The following is a 21,887-nucleotide window of genomic DNA, read 5'->3' as shown; positions in this document are numbered from 1 at the left end:
GAGGCTGAAGCCCCCTACAGAGAGGAACAAAGGCAACATACCCCCACCCACCAGATGCAGGACAGGAATGCTAATGGATTGCCTGATTAGGTTATGGTCTATGAATATAGACTATGGATGATACTCTGTCACACAAGACAGAGCAACTTCACTGGCAGCAGCATTGTCCCCCTTCCCTCGCCTATCCCAGCTGGCGGCAGCATTGTCACCCTTCCCTCGCCTATCCCAGCTGGCGGCAGCATTGTACCCCTTCCCTCGCCTATCCCAGCTGGTGGCAGCATTGTCCCCCTTCCCTCGCCTGCCCAGCTGGCGGCAGCATTTTCCCCCTTCCCTCGCCTGCCCAGCTGGCGGCAGCATTGTCCCCCTTCCCTCGCCTGCCCAGCTGGCGGCAGCATTGTCCCCCTTCCCTCGCCTGCCCAGCTGGTGGCAGCATTGTCCCCCTTCCCTCGTCTGCCCAGCTGGCGGCAGCATTGTCCCCCTTCCCTCGCCTATCCCGGCTGGCGGCATTATCACCTTTTCGGGATGGGGACAGGCTGATTGTCGTGTTCCTCACCTACTCCTGACAGTAACGCTTGCTATAATGAATACGGATGTATCTGACAGCTCTATGTCTAAGAAACTGGGGCTTTGGCATAAGTGGTAATATGAGCAGCACTTTTATAAGATGCCAACATTTTACAGTTCCTTTAAGACAGAAAACATCAGTAAAGAACATAACACAGTCACTTAGAAGTAATATTTTTCATTAAAAAAAAAAAAAAAAGAAAAACTACATATAAAGACGTGAAGGTTTCCAGTTTAAACATGACAGAAATGCTTCCCCCGGGGCTTAAACAAGCCGTCAAGAAGGGGCCTAAAGTAGCCGGGAGGTGTGGAAGGTCTCAAGGCGCATCTGACCTTCAAGCTACCCTTGATAGCAGGGAGATTTGATTGACAGCTGCATCTGTCTTCACAGTGAACTACAGACATTACACCTGGAGTCAAGAAAGAAATCCGGTATAAAAGCAATAAATAAGAGAAAATACAAGAGAGGCAAAAAGTAGAGTACAGGGAGTGCACACTGCAGCCATCTGCTTTATGAGTGATGGAGGACTGTTCCCTAAAGGATAGATAGCTATACAATTGGGATGTTCGGCACAATTGTGGCACACTGCTGCCTCCTTCTCCCACCAGGGAATGTCACATGACGACTGCAGCCAATCGGTGGCTGCTGATTGACTGCAGCACTCATATTCCAACCGAACCAGAAAATAACTCATTTCTTCCTTCTCTGACGGAATGTGAAGGCTGAAGTCATTCAGGGCCACTGATTGGCTGCAACAGTCACATGATGTGCTGGAAAAAGAAGCCAAGGGACTGGTCGTGGACTGGAGAGGTGGTGTGATGGAAAAGAAATGGATTACAGGAACTGGGGGCATGTCTTCGTCCCTCTTAGGCTATGTTCACTCATCTTGGTTTTCTCAGAGTTTTTTTTCTGCACCAAAACCTGATCTCTTGCCAGGGGGTTGTTCAGGATTTTTCTTGTTTTTTGGTGCGTTTTCTCAGCATTTTTTTCACTGACCTTTTGTCTCATTTATGCATGTACATAAAGTTCAGTGAAAAAAAATTTTCATTCTGGTTTTGGCATAACAGTGGGGGAGGTGAATTGTTCAGGAATAGTTTATACACTGGCAGTGCATTTAGTTTGTATGACACTATTTACTTTCACACTATGGGATCTGCCATTCATTTGCATGGGGAATTGTTCTATTTAACACCTGCCTGGGCCACAGGTATTGTTCAATCTCACATACAGCTCAGCTAATGTTTATAATTGAACACATCACTAATTTAATTAAACTCTCCTAATACAAACAACCATCTCAGTCACCAAGACAAGATGATAAAATCACAAAAATAAATGCGCTTCACATACTGCTGTACTTGCTTATTTTCACAAAAAAAGCAGCAAAATCTGATAGCCATGTTCAGCATTTTTTCACTATTCATTACTTCCAATGGGAGAAAACCGCTGAAAGAAGTGAAATGCTCTATTTTGCAAAAAAAAAAAAAAAAAAAACACATGCAAAAGATCAAAATCCTGATTAAAAAAAAATATATATATAATGTGTGCATGAGATTGCTGCAATCTCAGACTTTGCTAGCACTGTAAAACAAAGCTAAAAATTTGCATAAAAAAACATGCATAAAAAAAAACAAGATGTGTGAACATAGCCTAACCAGAGCTGAAAGTTTGTTAGAGAAGAGGAGTTTCAGCTTAGGGCAAGCAAGCCACTGGACAATGGAAGCGGAAAAGGAAGCTCCAGCTCCTAAAGTGCTGGCAGAATACTCATGATGATGATGAAATCAAGGAGGTGGCAAGTTACAGAGCATGAGAATTGGGACAGCTCCTACACATAGTAGACTGATATGTGCACGAGAGGCAGCTTTATCTTGTTGTGGGGGATGAGAGCATTAAGAACATTTTTTTTTTGTATAAAGAATCTGGTCTTTCCTACAAAAAATATTAAACTACTTTGAAATAAGAAGTTCTGCAACTTTCTGCGGGGCCAGGAGACAAACCTTTACATGACCAAGGTCTTTCTTAGGAACAAGATATTGACGCTTAATAGTTTGCAACTCTGTGGGGAATCTGCCGGCTGCAACAATGCATTTTCCTGCATGACAAATGTCTCCACTGCCCTAAAACATAGCTCAGATTAAGGTTTCATCAAAACCAATTTCTGGAGGAATATTTAAAGCGTTAATTTCCCTTTAATTAACAAAAAAATATGTATTCTAAGACTAAGAGCCACTGGCATCCGACAATGTTTACCCGTGCACATGCAGCTCAGCAGAACCTGCGGCAGGAATTATCTGGGGCTCCGTGATGTGATATCTATGCAAGTCTGAGTCTCAAGAAACAAAATGACCTTTTCCTGCATATTCCCGGAGATGCTGATCATTTACTCAGAGCTTAAGTCTGTGGACAGCTCAGAGAACTTCTTAGAAGAAAATCGCAAAGGAAGAGAGAAGGTTAAACTTGTAACAAGGCCCCGAAAATATGAGACAATAGTCAGTAAATGGCCCGGAGGCCGCGTTACACCGCCCCTCATTATAGGACAGAATAGCTTGTCTATCTGAATGGTGAGGTGCTCTCAGACTATGTTCACACAGACTTTTTCTGGAGCAGATCCTCTCCAAAATCCTCCTTGGAAAAGGTCTTCCCTTTTCATTTCTATGGAAAATCTACTTTGCTTATTTTTGAGCCCCCCATCCCCCCGAAGAGATTTTGAAGACCACCAAGTAGAGATTTTTAAAAAATAAAGTGCATGTCACTTCTTGGAAGTAGATCCTGTTAGGATCCAAACTAGGCACTGTCCAATCAAAAAGCTGCAAACAGCTTCAGGAAAAAAAAAAAAAAAAACGGCTTCATCTCCGATGATTGACAGCACTGTCCAGGAGTGATCACAGTCTGCAGTAAAATCTTGAGCATGCGTTCACAGTACAAGTGCTGGATATGCAATTTTTATTACTTGGAGGACAAAATACTTGAAAGTAAAAAAAAAAAATGCCCTGAAGGAGTCTATATCCTTTACCACAGGGCTGTGGAGTCTGTGAGCCAAACCACTGACTCCACAGCACTGCCTTCACTACTGAGCGTGTACATAAAGTGCAGCACAGATTCATCTCAACTAAAGGCAGAGATTCTGAGATCAGGAACAGAACAGACATTTCACAACTTTCCCAAATTCATATGAAAATATTTACAGCCCATCCTGCATTGTACTACTGTACCCAATTTATTATATATTTTAGGAGTCAGAGTCTGTCCATTTTATACCAACTCCGACTCCACAGCACTGCTTTACACAGCTCCCACTGAAGTCAACTATCGGTCTTTGTAATGCACGTCTGTGTTAGTAAATGTGATCATCTCAAACATTGCCAGGGGCATTTAGATATGAACCGCTTGCACTTTAGGTCTGGTGATCCTTCAGCAGAGCATGAAACCAGATAAAAGCTTAATTTCATTTTGGATTTCCAAGCACAGAGCCATCGAGATGCACCTCTCATGTGAAAATGGATTTAGAAACAGAAAAAAATATATATATGACACGGTGATTTAAGAAAATAACATGCAGCTAATGCAACGTGTCCAGCACAATGCAATAAAACATTTTTTATACCTTGGAGAGAACCAATTTATTCAAAAATGAAAAAAGAAAAAGAAAAAAAGATGACACAGCTTTGTATGCATAAGAGTTGTCCACAGGATGGGTGATAACACATTGATCAGCAGAAGCGCGAAAGCTGCGACCTGCACCCATCGCCAGAACAAGGAACTTTAATCCCCCCGCTAGAATGGAGCAGTGCAGCTGTGCATCCTGCACTCCATTCATTCCCTTTGGGGCTGCCGAGCGCTGCACTCGGCTTTTTCTAGCAGCCTCAAAGGTAACGAACGAAGCAATAGTATGGCGTCCGACCTACCACACCACTTTGCAACGGGAATAAAAGCTTCCCCCAATTTGGGTTTACAATTCCCTGATTGGGTCAGGTCCCAGTAAAGTGACCCCCCAAATCACACACCCTCATACAACCAAGTTGGCAGAGAAAAGAATATAGTTAGGGCTATGGATGAACAAAAGCAAAAAGGATGGAAACAAAAACCCCACACCTGGGAGTGAAGCCATAGATTTCTTAAGGGTACGTGCACACAACGTCTTTAAGAACCTGCTGAGTTTTTCCAAGAGGAAGATACTTCAGGACAAGTCGATAATTTTTGTCCTGAAGCATCTTTTTTTTGCGTGTTTTTTGGTGGTTTCCTGAGAGCTTTTTTATTTTTGACCACCGACCGTTTTTCTATCATTTTTGGGTCATCACTTTATTTTTATTGGCAGTTTATGTGCATACGATAGTGATAGACTGGTATCTGCACCACTCTCATTCACAGGCTTTGAGGGTGCTACAAAAAAAAAAAACCTGTGAATATAACTTATAGGGTTGTCCCAACTTGGCAAGTTATCCTTCAACCATGGACAAGTTAAGAACTTGCTGATCAATGAAACACCAACTCCTATGCCAAGGGCAGAGATATCCCCCATTGGGGATCTGGCAGTGCCATAAACCACAAATAAAGGGACGGTGATGAAACAAAAGAAATCCTGTTCATATGTGAGCACAGAATGCTGGTGACACAAATAAAGTGTCGGAAATCACATAGGGGCTCCCCAAATTATTCAATGAGGATTATTCCAATCAGAAAACATACGACAAACTGGAATGGATTCATTGTAAATTCTTGATAGTTGTATATGTGGACACAAAGCCTTTAAAAAGTTCTCTACATGTCCAGAAACCTGCAGACACCATCATCAGATCTTGCATGAAACCCTGCATTCTCGATGGACTAACTGCAATAGAAGACTAGCTCATCAACTTTGGACACCAAGGCACCATCGTAGGACATGTACCATCAGATTACAACACTTTTCCCCCTTATAAAGAAGCCCATGTATAAATAACCAAAAGCACACAAGTGTCTACTGAGGACTCTGGAGAAGAAAAGAACGTTCTAAGGAAAGATGGTTCTGGCCAAATGCTGAGTGCCAACTGGAAAGTCTAGATGGGAAGCTATGATGCTTTGGGCTGCACCTCTAGGTCCCAAAGTAGGGAATAAACAATGACATAGTATTCGAGCACTATATACCTCCAGTTTGGTGGTGGCACCTTTGGAATCAATATTTAGAATGACATCGTAAACTCAAGCACAAAGCACGGTAACAATAAAATAAGGATTGGTCAGTCAGCCGCATAGTTGACATTTGGGATTATACAGTATGCTGGTGACAGCCCCAAAGTGGTCACAGAAGCTCCACATACTTTAGGCAATGTGAATAAATAGGAATATATAAAACTCACCGGAACTTTATCGCTTTCATTAATACCAAACACATCTCTTCTCTTTACAGTAAAAATCTCCTCATCTCGGCAATCGTCATCATAATCGTCGTCCTCATCTATCAGCTGGAAAGCAGATGGTCTTCCAGTCTTTGTGCTCTCAGCTTCGTCTGAATTGTCCTCTTCTTCTTCGCCGTCTCCACTGGATGGTCCATCATTCTTTGTATTCCTTTTTACGCTCCAGGCTAAATTCTTTCCACTGAGTTGAGACTTAAAGTTCTCAATTTCCTCATCGCTGATGGTGCCAGGGTCCTGGGCATCCTCGCTTGGTTTGCTTTCAGAACTCTTTGAGCTTTGAGCTTTCTGAAGGAACCGAACTCTTGGGGCCACAGCAAGACCCAATGACCTGTATCACGACAATTCGTAAACTTAGTGTCAGAGGTAAGAAATACAGACACTTTTATAGACTCAATAAGAATAGAGATCAAGAGCACTTCACTGCCGAGAATGAAAACGTAATCACCCGGGTTTAAGTGGACGTTTACAAGTTTATTGGGTGGGAGACTTCATTATAGAGAGGAAAAAGAGCCCCCCAAAAGATCCAAGTGTAAGAACTTGGTTGTTTCCAATGGTCCCAATTCTATGGAGAGTCAACATCACAAACAGAAAAAATGATGGTGGTCTATCTAGGCACTATAGACATACAGTAGGTTCGAGGGGGAAACAGTTTAGTAGCAGATTCCTGATGAAGACCAGGTTCATAGGTAAAACCGTGCAATTCAGCTAAGGAACAATACAGACTCGGACCAACTACCTCTGTAACTGAAGGGTAAAGAGCAGCACCTGGATAGCCTGACACTTTCTATTTTCTACAGATAAGGGACATGGTGACATCAGGGTGTCAATATAGTTATACATTTCCATGAGCATTAATAGAAGGATACTACAACTGCAAGATGCTCCAGAATTGTCATTTTATGGGAAATGCAACTTAGTTGTGCTAAAATTGACATCAGGGGTCTGGACAGATCTTTTTTATATTGCCATAAAATACAGGTTGAGAAAAAAATGAACGATACGCAAAGTTAATGAGCCCTTGGTTCCCTAGGAAGGGGGTCTCCAAAAATTACTGATTTACATAGAGATTTGCAGCTTTACATAGTTAATCTAGAAAGTATGGATCTGATAACTAGGAGGGCAGCATGATCCTGACCCTGGCAGCACTGAGCGGCGGCTAGAGGGCATCCCTACCGGGGCAGAGGTTAACCCGCCATCTCCTGTAATTAAAGAATAAATTGTTCTAATCAAAAAAGTTACATTTCATTTCCCTAGCCAGATGGCCTGTGCGTGCCAGGCACTTCCATGTAACATTTAGGCCACACAACAGTCCTGATGAGTCACGCTGCCGGCACGAGGACAGAATATTTAATCTCATATACTTTTTTTTTTTTTTTTTTTGAGGAAGGAAACAAACAGCAAAACAAAATGATAACTCTTATGAGGCGACTGATGCACAATGCCAAAACTCAGCAGGGAAAGCCTATTCACTGCACTTAGATAAGAAAACTAGAGACCAGGAATATTTCCACTTAAGGGGTCCATACACTTTAAAAGGGTGGGGGAGGGATAACTTCCTGATCGCTGAGGGCCCAATCACTGGGACCCTCACCGATGACAAAAACGAGGGCTCTGAGAAGCCCTGTCTGAATGGAGAATGCGCGGCTCCATTTTAATCATTGTCGATTGGACCTCCGGAGATGGGAGAGCTCAGCGCTCGGCTCGTGTCCGGCGGACCCATGAGAATAAGTGCGGTGGTGGTGCGCATGTTTGACCTCTGGAGGGGCTCTGTGAAACTTAGTTCTTGGGATCTATGGGGGACCCAATGGTCACTCCCCCATACAAGTGCCAGGAAGCGATCAGCCATCCTACAGGGAATAACATCCATAATCCGTACAAACCCTTTGAAAGGAACCAGTTATATCCAGAAACGCTATAAACCAGCAGATATAGGGTTAACCCACAGGAAAATGGCATTAAAATTATGTTAATCTGCATTACTGGAGCAGCAGCTACAGGGAGGAAATGAACTTATATCCTCTCTGCAGCCGCCTGCTTCTAATAATCAGGGCGGTGCAGGTCACACGTTCAGTATGTGGTCACCCTGAGAGGGAACATGTCAGGACATTTTGCGCCCATAAACTATCCTCAATTTTTTTTTATATTGTTTAGGACCAGATTTAAAAACATGTCCCAATAAATCCACCATTACAAACCGCTTCCAGGGGCATCAGCTCCATGGACAGTAGGCACAAAGCCATGGATGGCAAGAGCACCATGCTGCACGGCACCTGTGCCAGATTCTGCCACGGCTGGCCTGTGACCATGTATTATAACCTGAGGGACATCAAGCCGAAAAGATAGAGACAGGTCGGCCATGACTTCCTACAGTACATGCTAGCTTTACATTTCAAACTTTTCCTTGTTCTTTTGTTTTTCATCTTAGAAAACGTGCGCACAGATTGACATCTGTGTATTAGCAATTTGGAAAATGTCAGACTATGTAAAGAAAGACCCAATCAGTTCTGCCAGTATCAGACCATGTGGAGATACACCCCCTGACAAGTGACAACGCCACAATTTATTCATACATTTTCAAGAGGAACAATAGAGAAACAGCACAAGAAAAGTTATAAATTAGAATACAATACAGAATGGTTATAAGGGTACAGTCAGACGGACGTATAACATTGACGACCTTAGCATTGCAGTGTATGGACTGGACGGCAGCTCTCCTGACCCGAGCATGACAGCAGCATAGAAATACATGCCATCACATTCGGGTGAGGAGACCCACCGGCCAGTCCGAGCACTGCGATGCCATCATCGTCCGTGTGGGTCAGGAGAGCCGCCAGCCAGTCCGAGCACTGCAATGCTGTCATCGTCCGTGTGGGTCAGGAAAGCCGCCGACCAGTCCGAGCATTGCGATGCGATAGTCGTCCATATTATATGGTCGTCTGAATGCCCCCTTAACATGGATGACTATCGCATCGCAATGCTCAGACTGGTTGGCGGCTCTCCTGACCCACACGGACGACAATCGCATCGCAATGCTCGCATTGGCTGGTGGCTCTCCAGATCCACACAGACAACAATGGCATTGTAGTGCTCAGACTGGCCGGCGGCTCTCCTGACCCGAGCATGACAGAGTGTATAGAAATACATGCTATCACACTCTGGTCAGGAGAGCCGCTCGCCAGTCTGAGCATTGCGATGCGATCGACGTCCATGTTATATGGCCGTCTGACCGCGTCCTTAGATTAAGAATACATGGATTTACCAAAACAGACAAGTCAGGAGTGACAACGGGCATGCTTTAAGACATACACTTGACCTGGAACGTAACTTAAAGGGTCACCCCATAAGAATGTCAAAGAGGAGCCTAAACCCCGCATGGGAAAACCCCTTTAAGAGGACAAGCTCAAAAACATGCCGTAAACTGTAGTCAATTTTCATCCACTTACCGAGCAAACTGTGAAAGAGGCAACTGGAAGACATCGAAGACTTCCTTGTCCTTCATTAAATAGACAGATCGCAAATAGGAAACAAAACACTAAAAAGAAACAAAGAAAAAAAATTGTGAGAGATTCTTCATGGAAGATTAGTAAGAAGAAGGGGGCAGAGGCGCGACAGCGGCATACAAATTCAGGATTTGACTAACAAGTGTTTTCTGCGAGAGAAGTTGACCAATATATTTTAGACTGGTTGACATTTTAGCTAGAGCGTTGTTCTGATCTTCAGGAGCGCACTAATCCCCAGTCTTCAGATTTTCTGCTTCCCAGGGGTCAGTGAGCTCCGGATGATTGACAGTCCGGACCAGTAGCAAGATGGCATCGCGGGCTGGAGCTGCTCGCTCTCCCATGCAGTCAAAGGAGCACTTCAGAGCAGCGCTCACAAGCGCTTTAACAAGATTGCAAGTACACGCTTCTTACCAAGAAAACTGACCACCGCTGATGAACTATAAAATAAAAAACCCTTCGTTCTTGAGAACAGAGGATTTTAATAAAGAGGGAAATTGTAAAGTAGCTTGTTTTAACTTAAAGAAACACTCCTCCTCCACCCATCAAATTTTTTATCCTCTTAATATATTGCAGCCATCATTATAATAGCAAGGTGTACTTACAATTGCTCATTTTGCCTTTCTACCCAGTAATTATTCTCTTTTCCATTAGGTCTATGACATCACGTGTGTAAAAACTAACTAGCTGAATCTTACTAAGCTCTATGTAGAAACAGGAGGTCAATTTTCTCTGCATGACTCAAATCACTGCAAAAGTCTATGGCAGGCGGGAGGAGAGAGCAGCTGGGTCAGGGGTTGAACAGGGGAATGATAAATGAAGGGACAAGAGACTTCCTGTCTCTGCATAGAGCAAAGAGAATAATTTACTGGGTAGAAAAACAAAATGAGCAATTGTAAGTACACAGTGGTATATAATATGATGATTGCAATATATTAAGAGGATAAACGTTGATAGGAGTGGTGTTTCTTTAAACCCAAATACCTGGATGGGACTTCTGCAGAGAGAACGATGACTACTATCAGACTACCCCTTGAAAAAGCCTGTCGGAAGAATCGGAGATAAAATGTATGATTCCTGGTGTCCGACTACCGAGACCTCCCGATAGTGACAAAAACAGCCGTCCCCAAGTTAACTGTGTGATTGGACTGATAGAGCACATGTCAGGGGCGGACATTGGTGCAACCTGTGCAGTCGCACAGGGGCCAAGAGGTAAGGGGACCCACATACACCTCCAAAGCGGTTGGGATTGATGGGATATTGAGCTGCAGAGGGGCCCTATATTGTTCTTGCACAGGGGCCCTCTTCTGTCTGCATCTGCCAGTGAGATGTGTGATCGCAGCACCAATCATTGTGTATGGAAATTACACAAGCAGTCTCCCGTCCGCCATATGAGTGGCGAGTATAGCAGCGCTATACACTACAAAGAGCAATGGGACACCTGCGCACTCCTACAGGCTACGGTCATCCAGCTAAGGGAGAATGGAGACCGATCAGTGCTGTCAGAAGGGGTCTGCACCGATCCAGTGGATAGTAGACAACCTTTTTAGGCTAGAATACCCCTTTAATCACTACATTAGTCCCATGCTTACCCTCTGAGCACGTTCTTTCAGCTCTTGCTCCTGGGCCAAAAACGCCTCCAGTCGCCCTTGAACATCAAGGAGCTTCTCAGGGTTAATTCTGGGGAATAAACGGGAAAGAAATGAAAAAAGAAACATACTTTAATAAATAGGACTTGTACAATCTCTGGCATAATGCTGCAATTCAGCTGTTCTATGTAATTTACTTTTAATTTGTTTTTCAATTAGTTTATAATGCATAATCTGCTTTTAGCTTATTACGGGGGTTTTAATTTTAATAATTGAAGGGAGAAAAAAAAAAAAGCCTTTAGCTTTAATAACAATGATGAATAATAACCGTAAAGTCATTTGCAATAGTCGATCATTACAGCAAATTACCATATTAATCTGTTATTGAGAATTTTAGAGCAGTGGATGATGGGGACTGTAACATGGATCATGGGTGACGATGCATGGTTACAGCTGTGGGGGCGCACAAAATATTTCTCTGATGTGCGGGTGGTGTTAGACTCGTAAGTATTTCCCTTTTAGTGATAAAAGCTTTGAATAATTGATAAGAGATTATCGCCTGAGAATTATTGAAAAATGGGAGAGTTTAGGAACCGCAGCCACAAAGTGGAGACCACGTAACGTTACAGAGACGGATCATCGAGTGCTGAGGAGCAGAGAGAAGAAAAGTCCAGACCTGCTCTGCCACAAACACTGCGCTCCTGCCAGCTTTATGGCCCGAACAGCTGCATGCAGCCTTACATCACCAAGCACAATGTCGAGCGTCGGAAGCAGTGGTGTAAAGCGGTCACCACTGGACTCTGAAGCAGAGGAAATGTGTTCTGTGGCGTGACGGATCACATGTAGGTTTGGCAACTGTCGGGAGAACAAACGTGAGGTTGTCCCAAACATTTTGTCCACATAGTGTATAACTTGAAGGAGGAACTTTTGGAGCTCTGTATCAGAAAAATAGAGCTTGCTCCCTCAAAAATGGTATTTAATTCTTATATAAATAAAACAAATTATAGTGTCCGGTAAACCCTTTACTGTCACCAGGAATGTCTCCATTACCTTGCTTACAATTCAGAGCGCTCTGCGGGCACGACTGTGCGGAAGCGCTGCTGGCTAGGACGGTGGTATTAATGGAAGTATTCTGGCTATTGATAGATGGCAGAGTTATTTGTGCATTGTTTAGCGGCATTAGTTATGTGTACAGCGTGGCGGCATTATTTTGGTGTAAGCTTATGGTGTCTGTATAATTTGTGCACATTGTTTAGCGATTATATTATATATATAAAATACTTCCAAATATGAGAGATGAATATTTAAAAACACACCCAGGTGGCAGCATCGTACAAAAAAGTTGTATTCAGCTCTGCAGCCACTATAATATAATGTTTCCAGTTCAACATAAAAAGGACCTTTCACCAAATTTTTCAAGAATAGAGTCTTGTTGATAATGATCTCCGGGGTAAAATTATTATTATTAGTAAATTAACTCTGGCCCTAGGAAGAAAGAAAACTTTCACTAGTTCCACCTACGAGTAGCCATCCTTTAAAGGGGTTTTTGCATGAACAAAGTTAATTTTAATAAATAGACCTTGGAATAATAGTAAGTTCCACAATTGGAAATAAATAAAAAAATAAAATGTTCCTGTGCCGAGATAATCTTATAAAATGTGCCCCTGCTGTGTACTGTGTACAGTCATGGCCAAAAGTATTGAGAATGAGACAAATAGTAATTTTTCCAAAGTTTACTGCTTCATTTTTTGTAATGGCAATTTGCATATACTCCTGAATGTCAAAGAGTGATCAGCTTAAGAGCAATTACTGTACTTGCAAAGTCAATATTTGCCCAGAAAATGAACTTTAACCCCCAAAACACATTTCAACATCATTGCAGTCCTGCCTTAAAAGGAGCAGCTAACATCGTTTTAGTGATTGATCCATTAACATAGGTGTGGGTGTTGATGAGGACAGGGCTGGCGATCAATCAGTCATGATTAAGTAAGAATGACATCACTGGACACTTTAAAAGGAGGCTGGTTCTTGGTATCATTGTTTCTCTTCAGTTAACCATGGTTATCTCTAAAGAAACACGTGCAGCCATCATTGCACTGCACAAAAATGGCCTAACAGGGAAGAGTATCGCAGCTACAAAGATTGCACCTCAGTCAACAATCTATCGCATCATCAAGAACTTCAAGGAGAGAGCTTCCATTGTTGTCAAAAAGGCTCCAGGGCGCCCAAGAAAGACCAGCAAGCGCCAGGACCGTATCTTAAAACTGTTTCAGCTGCGGGATCGGACTACCAGCAGTGCCGAGCTTGCTCAGGAATGGCTGCAGGCTGGTGTGAGTGCTTCTGCACGCACTGTGAGGCGGAGACTCTTTGAGCAAGGACTGGTTTCAAGGAGGGGAGCAAAGAAGCCACTTCTCACCAGAAAAAACATCAGGGACCGACTGATATTCTGCAAAAGGTACAGGGAGTGGACTGCTGAGGACTGGGGCAAAGTCATTTTCTCTGATGAATACCCTTTTTGATTGTTTGGGACATCTGGAAAACAGCTTATTCGGAGAAGAAGAGGTGAGCGCTACCACCAGTCTTGTCTCATGCCAACTGTAAAGCATCCTGAAACCATTCATGTGTGGGGTTGCTTCTCAGCCAAGGGAATCGGCTCACTCACAGTCTTGCCTAAAAATACAGCCATGAATAAAGAATGGTACCAGAATGTCCTCCAAGAGCAACTTCTCCCACCCGTCCAAGAACAGTTTGGCGCCCAACAATGCCTTTTCCAGCATGATGGAGCACCTTGCCATAAAACAAAGGTGATAACTAAATGGCTCATGGAACAAAACATAGAGATTTTGGGTCCATGGCCTGGAAACTCCCCAGATCTTAATCCCATTGAGAACTTGTGGTCAATCATCAAGAGACGGGTGGACAAACAAAAACCAACAAATTCTGGCAAAATGCAAGCATTGATTATGCAAGAATGGACTGCTATCAGTCAGGATTTGGTCCAAAAGTTGATTGAGAGCATGCCAGGGAGAATTACAGAGGTCTTGAAGAAGAAGGGGCAACACTGCAAATATTGACTTGCTGCATTAACTCATTCTAACTGTCAATATAACCTATTGGTACTCATAATATGATTGCAATTATATTTCTGTATGTGATATAAACATCAGACAAACACTAATAAAAACCAGAGGCCAGCAGATCATGGGAAAATATAATTTTGGTGTCATTCTCAATACTTTTGGCCATGACTGTAATGGCTGTGCCTGACCGTACAGGAACGTGGTCTGATCATACCACAGCTCCTGGGCAGGGAGGAAGCAAAAGAGTATACAGATAATATTAAATCACAGCTGATTCTTTGAGGTAAAATATTGCTTAAAGACGGGCAGGGAAATGTTTTACCTCACAGAACGCAGCTGATTATTTCTGTGAGGTAAAACATTTCCCTGCCAGTCTTTAAGCAATATTTTACCTCAAAGAATCAGCTGTGATCCCTTGCTGTAATGTCTGTATACTCTCTTGCTTCCTCCCCTGCCCAGGAGATGTGGTATGATCAGACCAGGTCCCTGTACGGTCAGACACAGCCATTACACAGTACACAGCAGGGGCACATTTATAAGATTATCTCAGCACAGGAACATTTTATTCAAACACATCCAATTGTGGAACTTCCTGGCGGACATTTGTCTCTTTTCAACCATATTAACTATCTGAAGAAAAACCCGTCCTTCGGACCAGCAGCACAGGCTGTGTGAAAAGAGAAAGATTTCCTACGAGGAGAGACAGAAGAAGGGAACGTGCCTTTATCAGAGATGACATCTCAGCTGAGGCACAGGCAGCAACAGAAAAAAGGGAGAGGAGATGCAGGCTGTGGGAGAAGAAGTCTAAGGCCACGGCTCCACTATCAGTATTTGGTCAGTATTTTTTCTCAGGAGTGGGAGCCAAAACCAGGAGTGGGTGATAAATGCAGAATTGGTGACTTGTTTCTATTATACCTTTTCTCTGATTGTTCCTCACCTGGTTTTCACTCCCACTCCTGAGAGAAAACACTGACCGAATACTGATAGCGGGGCCGTAGCCTAACAGTGTAAATCCCGCTGCTCGTATACATCTCCCACAGCTTTCATCCCGTCCATCCTCTTCAAACTCCCAACCTAGCTGCCTGTGCTTCAGCTGAGATTTTACCAACGTTTTTGATCAGACTAAAATACTTTTAAAATGCAAGTTATAATTGCTGAACAATCCTGATAGGCACAAATACATAGGCAGAAGTTGTGAGAAGGCTCAAAATCACCCCCATCTTCACTCCCCATCCCCATCAATTAGTTCTACACTTCCTTCAAAATCTTTGAAGCTGCACCAAAATCAGTGCAGTAGTTCACAGACTCATTGATGGCAGCAGAGACGAGCACGTACTTGATTTCGTTAATGGGCACTTTCTTCTCGTCCAGCTGTCGTACCATCCCTTTCACTTCGGATGGCAGCAGCACCAGCAAAGCTTCTCCTCCTTTCTGATACCTGAGAACAAAAAAACATAGAAGAAGGACACTTAGTAAGAAGAGCAGAACTAATGCATCAAAAAGTATTTGCACTCCTGGATAAGCGAGTAATGGCGAAACGCCGAAACCTAGGCAGAGAGACAGAATCGGTCAGATGTATCCACTGAACATCAGCCTGTATCTAAAGAGAACTTCACCTCTTTTGACTTTTGTTTTAATAAATATCTGTAGTAACAATTCTGAACCCTGATTGGCCGATCCTCCGTTGTTATTCCTCCAGGAAATGTACAAATGCTTCTATTGTCAAAGGGGTGTGTCCCTTATACAGCACAGCCACTAATAGGACATGTCTTTATCATACTGTCCAATTGGCAAAGGTTGGAGTAAATTGACAAGAGGAATAACAGAGGAACCACAATGCAGAGTTATAAGAAAACCTGGTGTCGAAATTATTTGACTTGCAATATAATTAAATGAATTAAACAGGACAACTTCTGGGCAGAGAGAACATTTCACACTGACACGTGAAATATTATACGCAGACATAATTTAGGGATGACATTCAGGCTTCTGAATTCTTAGCGGCACAATAAAGATGTACAGACAGGCGGAGCTCTGCCCGTAAATGAGCGACGATGGACGTCAATCAGCAAATGTTTAAGGGCCGGTCATAAAGGTCCGAGTTAAAGTAGCACTCCACTACCTTAATAAATGGGATCAATATCAGATAAGAGGGGTCTGACACCCGTCACTCCCTACTGATACGCTGTTATCAGATCTGGTGCATGGATGTCAACAGGTGCCGGAAAAGTGGCGCTCAATACACGGTTTAACGGATGAGTGCTTTCAGCTTAGAAACATGAATCATTCTGTGAAATCAGCTACCCCTAACTGCACCTCAACAATAAGTATGAGGCGCCCTGTAGCGTGAGGGGTCCTGGCTTATGACACTGCTGTGTGTCTGGCTGTGAGGAAGCTTACTACAGCAGAAACCTGCTCACATTCAGAGATCAGAGCAGCAACCCCGCAGGCACTCACCACCCCGAAAACACAAGGTCAAAGTCACAAATGATCCCTTTTTGATGCCATACAAACGTATTTAGGACCTTTCAGAAAGTCTGGCTACAGACACAAGATGGATAGATGGTCAGACGGACGACCCTTCGGTATTTTCATCTGATCGTACAGAAAACGGCAATCGTTCACAAAGTTCATCAAATGTAAATGAGGCGCGCTCTTATGGCCTCCAAGCAAATACCAAACTAAAAACAAACCCTTTCACTGACATTAAGTAGGAGGTACTGAAGGTCTAGCTGACAAATTACATGAAAAAAAAAACTTATTCAAATTTTGCAAATTTTAATATATTTGCAGTATTAAGAGTAGTAATAAAGATCGTGCCATGGGGAAAAATACATTAAAAAAAAAACATTTAATATAAAAATATGATTTAAAACAATATAGAAGTTTCTGATGGCACCTTCTTTTTAAAAAATGAAAGATGAGGTTTACTCCACAAGGAGCGACACACAGGTGTATTACTGAGATTTCCTCATCTTTATCATTATTCTTCCATGTGACAACCTGAAGCCAGGCAGCCCTTCATCAGGAGATTCACCCCGGCCATCGTGTGTAGAGGAGCGACAGGCAACCTGCGCCCCCAAGTATCATTTACTTGTCTTCTTGTGACAAGACACTACATGTTATAGCCTGCGGCAGAAAAAGCAGATACATTGTAGCCAGTGAGCGGTGACAGGTAACATGCAGCAACACGGAACAGACAACCTCCACCACCCTATAACGCGCGTGCAACCATATTTAGGAAACATTTTCGTATATCCCCTGTGCTGCAAAAATAGCGAGTAAATAAGGACCTTTACACGATATAAAGCAGGTATAAAGCATATCTTACTCTGTGCACCCTAACCTCCAGACAGAAGGAAGAGGAAGAATAGCAATACTTGGGGTTTGTGTTCAGTCTGCAACAACGGGGAAACACTGGTGTGCTTGCTGAGGACTGGTCAGGACAGAAGCGCACAATAGGGCAATACCACAAGAGGGGTGAGCGAGGGTGAGAAAAATGGTTGTTCTCACATGGGGGGGTTGTGTGTGGGCGCAGCACCTACAAGAGCCTTAGGCTACATTCACACAATGAGTTTTTCGTGACTTTTTACGCTGCACATTTTTTTAAAAAAAAAATGCAAGTAATCTATTTTACTTATTGGGTGCAAAAATGGTGCAGAAAATCTGCATCAAAAGATCATAGCGGGAACGTAGCCTTGACATCCGCGGCTGTAGAAAAAGTTCCTCCAGACAGCAGTTCACTTTAGTGAGATCAAGGTACTTGGGCTGCACTTGCAGACATTAAAAATCCTCACACAGGTATAAAATGAAGGTTTCAACGCGTTTCAGCAACGGACTGTCGCCTTTTACAAGATAAACATATATTGGAGTGTTTAGGAGCTGTATACATAAACAGCACCTGTCAAGATTCATTTTAAGGTGTCAAACAGGTAGTGTTATACCTATAGGTCAGTGTACTGCAATTCCAACAATACTTCTTTGGCCTGAATCCGCTTCACAATTTTTGATAAATCCTGCTTTTTATCTTTATGGAAATTAAGACTGCAAGTGCTCTTGGAGAATATCTGTGCACTTGCAGTCTACAGCAAATCTTCTGTTTTCTCTTACTCACACGTGACAACCTCTGCTGCTTGACTGAAAGCCATGAGAGAAGCTGTGGTGTGTGAGATCACCTCTTCCAGGTCCCCGAAGCCAAAAGAACATCGCATGAACAAGATTTTTGGACAGGACAGTGTCGACATCATACTGCAGAGCCTCGGTCTCAGCTGTCAATCAAACAGTGATGGGGGTACTGAGGGGGAGAGGGGGTGATACATGGACTGCAAGTGCTCCAATATCCCCCCCCCCAGTTCACTTGCAGTAAAATTTCCATAAAGATAAAAATCAAGATTTTTCAACAATGGTGCAACAGATCCAGGCCAAAGAAACATAGTTGACGTTCGGTACACCGACATGCACAACATCATAAAATGAAGCAGACGGGTTGTTGTTTTTCTTCTTTTTTTTTTTAAACTATAGGGCCGATTCATCAAGCCGTTTACACCCGTGTTCTGGCATAAAACTGCTTCAAATTGAGGAAAATTTTACACAACTCGTCATTTTTATGTCAGTCCTCGCCAGCTTCTCTAACTTTTCAAAAAGGAATGGCCGACCGTGCAGCGTGCCCAACAAATGCATAACTCACTCAAAAAAATAGTCTAAAATACAACAGAAAAAAAAAAGCCAGAACCCGTACTGCCGCCAACAGAAATGTTACACTGATAACACCAGCATTTTCCATCCAGACACCAGAGAAGGGGGGCGATGAAATTACAATAAAATCCAGAGGAAAACTTACAAGTTTAGCTTTTACTGCCCTCTTGTGACATGACGGCCGGGATGGGATGAAAAAAAAAAAAAAGTCTGAAACCTCACTCCGCTCGTGTACGTTTTAATACGCAGATTATCGCTCAGGATTTTAGGAATGTTGGGTGCATGTGAAAAAGCAAAATATTTACAATCGGTCCTCTAATTTTTTTGCTAACCCACTAAATTGTATGTATGTTCACTAAAGAGAGAGATCGAGAGAGATCGAGAGAGATCGAGAGAGATCGAGAGAGATCGAGAGAGATCGAGAGAGATCGAGAGAGATCGAGAGAGATCGAGAGAGATCGAGAGAGATCGAGAGAGATCGAGAGAGATCGAGAGAGATCGAGAGAGATCGAGAGAGATCGAGAGAGATCGAGAGAGATCGATATAATCTCTATCAGAATACACAGGGTTTGTTTGTTGTCTGTTACCGTGGAAATACATTGATCTGCATTTGAGCTGAGGGCAGAAATTAAAAGGTTTCACAGTTAAAGGGGTCTTCCAGGACTTAACGAGTATCAGAGCAGAAAGATGAACTGTGCTGCAGTATCGGGCAGAGCCAAACATAACGCTCAGCACTGCGCCTTGTACACAGCGGGACACGGCGGCGGCGTTCTACCGGATTGGTGCCGGGAGCGGCTACTCACCAATCTGATATTGAGTCCTGGAAAACCTTTTAAAGTTGCTCTACTTTTCACTGTCCCTAGCAGTCAGGTGCCGTACATCAACCTTGAAGCTAGTAATAGGCAATAATACATTATTTGGCTTCCGATCTTTTAGACATCGTAGCCAAAAGGCACCCAAGTAATTTTTTTTGCAACCCAAAGCCCTGATGAAAAACTAGATTTAATATTTAACTTACTTTATTAATAGGCCCATATGGAGATCAATGATCATGAATGATCTGTCCGCTTCCGTAACAGAGGGAGCCATAAGGGTCACCGTACACCTGACGGCGATCAGCCAAACTCTCGCTCTGTTGACAGATATTGCTCTCGCCTCCGCATCCACCAGCAGCAACTTATCTCGAGGGAAACAAAACCATCGGGTGTTGGAATTCAACATGTCCCAATCTCCTCACCGTGGACATAGGGAGACATTTACCAAGTCCAGTCTTAATGAAAAGCTTGCTGGCGTAAAATGCACCGGTAATACTAAAGTGCACATCTTTGAATAAATCCAGCACGTTGCTTGCTGTGCATACGTTACACAAAAATCAAACTGGAGTTAATTTTCACTGTATATTATGTCACTTTCTGGTGTAAAGTTATAGTAAATGTGATGGGCCTCGTGTGCCTCAGCCTGTAAAGATTTGGGGGCTTTTTATTTTTTAGTGAATGTTTAAGGCTCTGTTCACACATTGCGATTTTGCAAAGTTTTTTTATGCAAATTTTAAGCTTGGTTTTACAGTACCCACAAAGGTACTGTCTTTTTGCTAACTGCAGCAGGTCACTTTCAGCAATTTTTGCAGCACAGAAAGCAATGGGTAAGTGCAAAAATAAAAAACCAAAAAGCAGGTATCAGGTTTTGCTGCATTTTTGGAGCAAAAAAATAAGTTGAATCAGAGATAATTCTGCCTTCCTTCTGTCAGGACCCAAAAAATAAAAGGGAAGAAGAATTCCATACTTTGGACGTGAGGCGGGTCGTTCTTCACTACCTCCAAAAGACAGAAGCCTGGAGGAAGGATCAGAACCTCTTTTATTCAGCCATCTGGTCAGAACAGAGGAAAGAAAGTCTTAAAACTTACCATCGCTACTTGGATCAAGAAAGCCATTGTGGAATCATATCAGATCCAGAATCTCTCACCACCAGAGAAACTGAAAGCACACTCTACTAGAGCCATGTCTGTCTCCTGGGCAGAGAAGGCTAGCGCTTCCCTCGAGCAGATATGTAGAGCAGCTACATGGTCCTCGGTCCATACCTTCACCAAGCGTTACAAACTTAATTTAATGTCCATTAAAGACTTGGCCTTTGGGCGGAAAGTGCTTCAGGCCATTGTCCCTCCCTAAACATGAGTCTTTGGTACTCCTCCTTTGGTGCTGTCGTGGGGTTATTGGAGAAAATAGAATTAGACTTACCGGTAATTTGGTTTCTAATAACCCTCCACGACAGCACTGGTAATTCCCTCCCAGGCTTGGTTAGCCAATCATTTAATTTGAATAAATATAATTTGAAGCATCCATACTTGTGTGGTCCTTTATAAAAACACTGGAGGGAGGATGAGGGAGGAGCTATTTGACCTCTTTGTGTTTCCTGTCCCTATTAGGGTAGGGTGACATCCTCCTTTGGTGCGGTCATGATGGAGGGTTATTAGAAACCGAATTACCGGTAAGTCTAATTCTTTTTTTTTTTTTTTTTTTTATTGCCACTAATTTTGGGAGCATTTGACATTTTGGTAGATTTTTTTTTTTCTGAGAGGGGCGGTGGCAAAAAAAAATCAGCTTTTTTTTTTTTTTTTTTCCCCCGGGCAAATGGATTTTTTTTTTTTTTTTTGATCACATGATGTTGTAAGGAGGGGGAAGCGCTTTTTCCTAAGGATGGACCATTAATAAAAAGTAGTGGCCGGCCTCTCTAACCTAGGTATTTTTTATTTTCTGAACTCTTGAAGGTTCCTGAATGGTAAATCTGCAAAGTAAGGCAGCGATGGAGGATTTGGGGGGTGGGTGGCGACATAGTTTTATTTTATTTATTTTACTCACTTATATAGCGCCATTAATTCCACAGCACATTACAGACTTTTTAATGTTTTGCCTTTGAAGATTCCTGTAAGTAATGATTGTAAATCCTGATGGTGTGAATGTGGACTCTCGCCTCCATACTGTGAGGTCATTGAGGAGAACCCCCATTCTGATTAGCGCACATCTCTTTGGAGGTTACGGCCGTGTCCCCCTTTTAACCTATTGTATACGAGC

At 43.0% G+C, this 21,887-nt stretch overlaps 1 protein-coding gene across 1 annotated transcript in view; it reads right to left on the bottom strand.

Annotated features, from left to right (window-relative positions):
* Positions 1–21,887, bottom strand: part of DDX10 (DEAD-box helicase 10) — a 178,986-nt gene that overhangs the window by 130,418 nt on the left and 26,681 nt on the right. Inside the window, exons 10-13 of the mRNA XM_073662435.1 lie at positions 15,461–15,562; positions 11,048–11,135; positions 9,402–9,490; positions 5,902–6,286 (exon numbers count right to left, since the gene is read on the bottom strand). Of these exons, the coding sequence (XP_073518536.1) occupies positions 5,902–6,286; positions 9,402–9,490; positions 11,048–11,135; positions 15,461–15,562 (664 nt within the window). The remainder of the gene's footprint in view (positions 1–5,901; positions 6,287–9,401; positions 9,491–11,047; positions 11,136–15,460; positions 15,563–21,887) is intronic.

Source organism: Phyllobates terribilis, unplaced genomic scaffold (genome assembly GCF_046119375.1).
Source record: "Phyllobates terribilis strain yellow unplaced genomic scaffold, ASM4611937v1 Scaffold_2__4_contigs__length_985480577, whole genome shotgun sequence".
Lineage (NCBI taxonomy): Eukaryota > Metazoa > Chordata > Amphibia > Anura > Dendrobatidae > Phyllobates > Phyllobates terribilis.
Note: the sequence above shows the minus strand (reverse complement) of the source record. Positions and strands in the feature narration are given on the sequence as shown.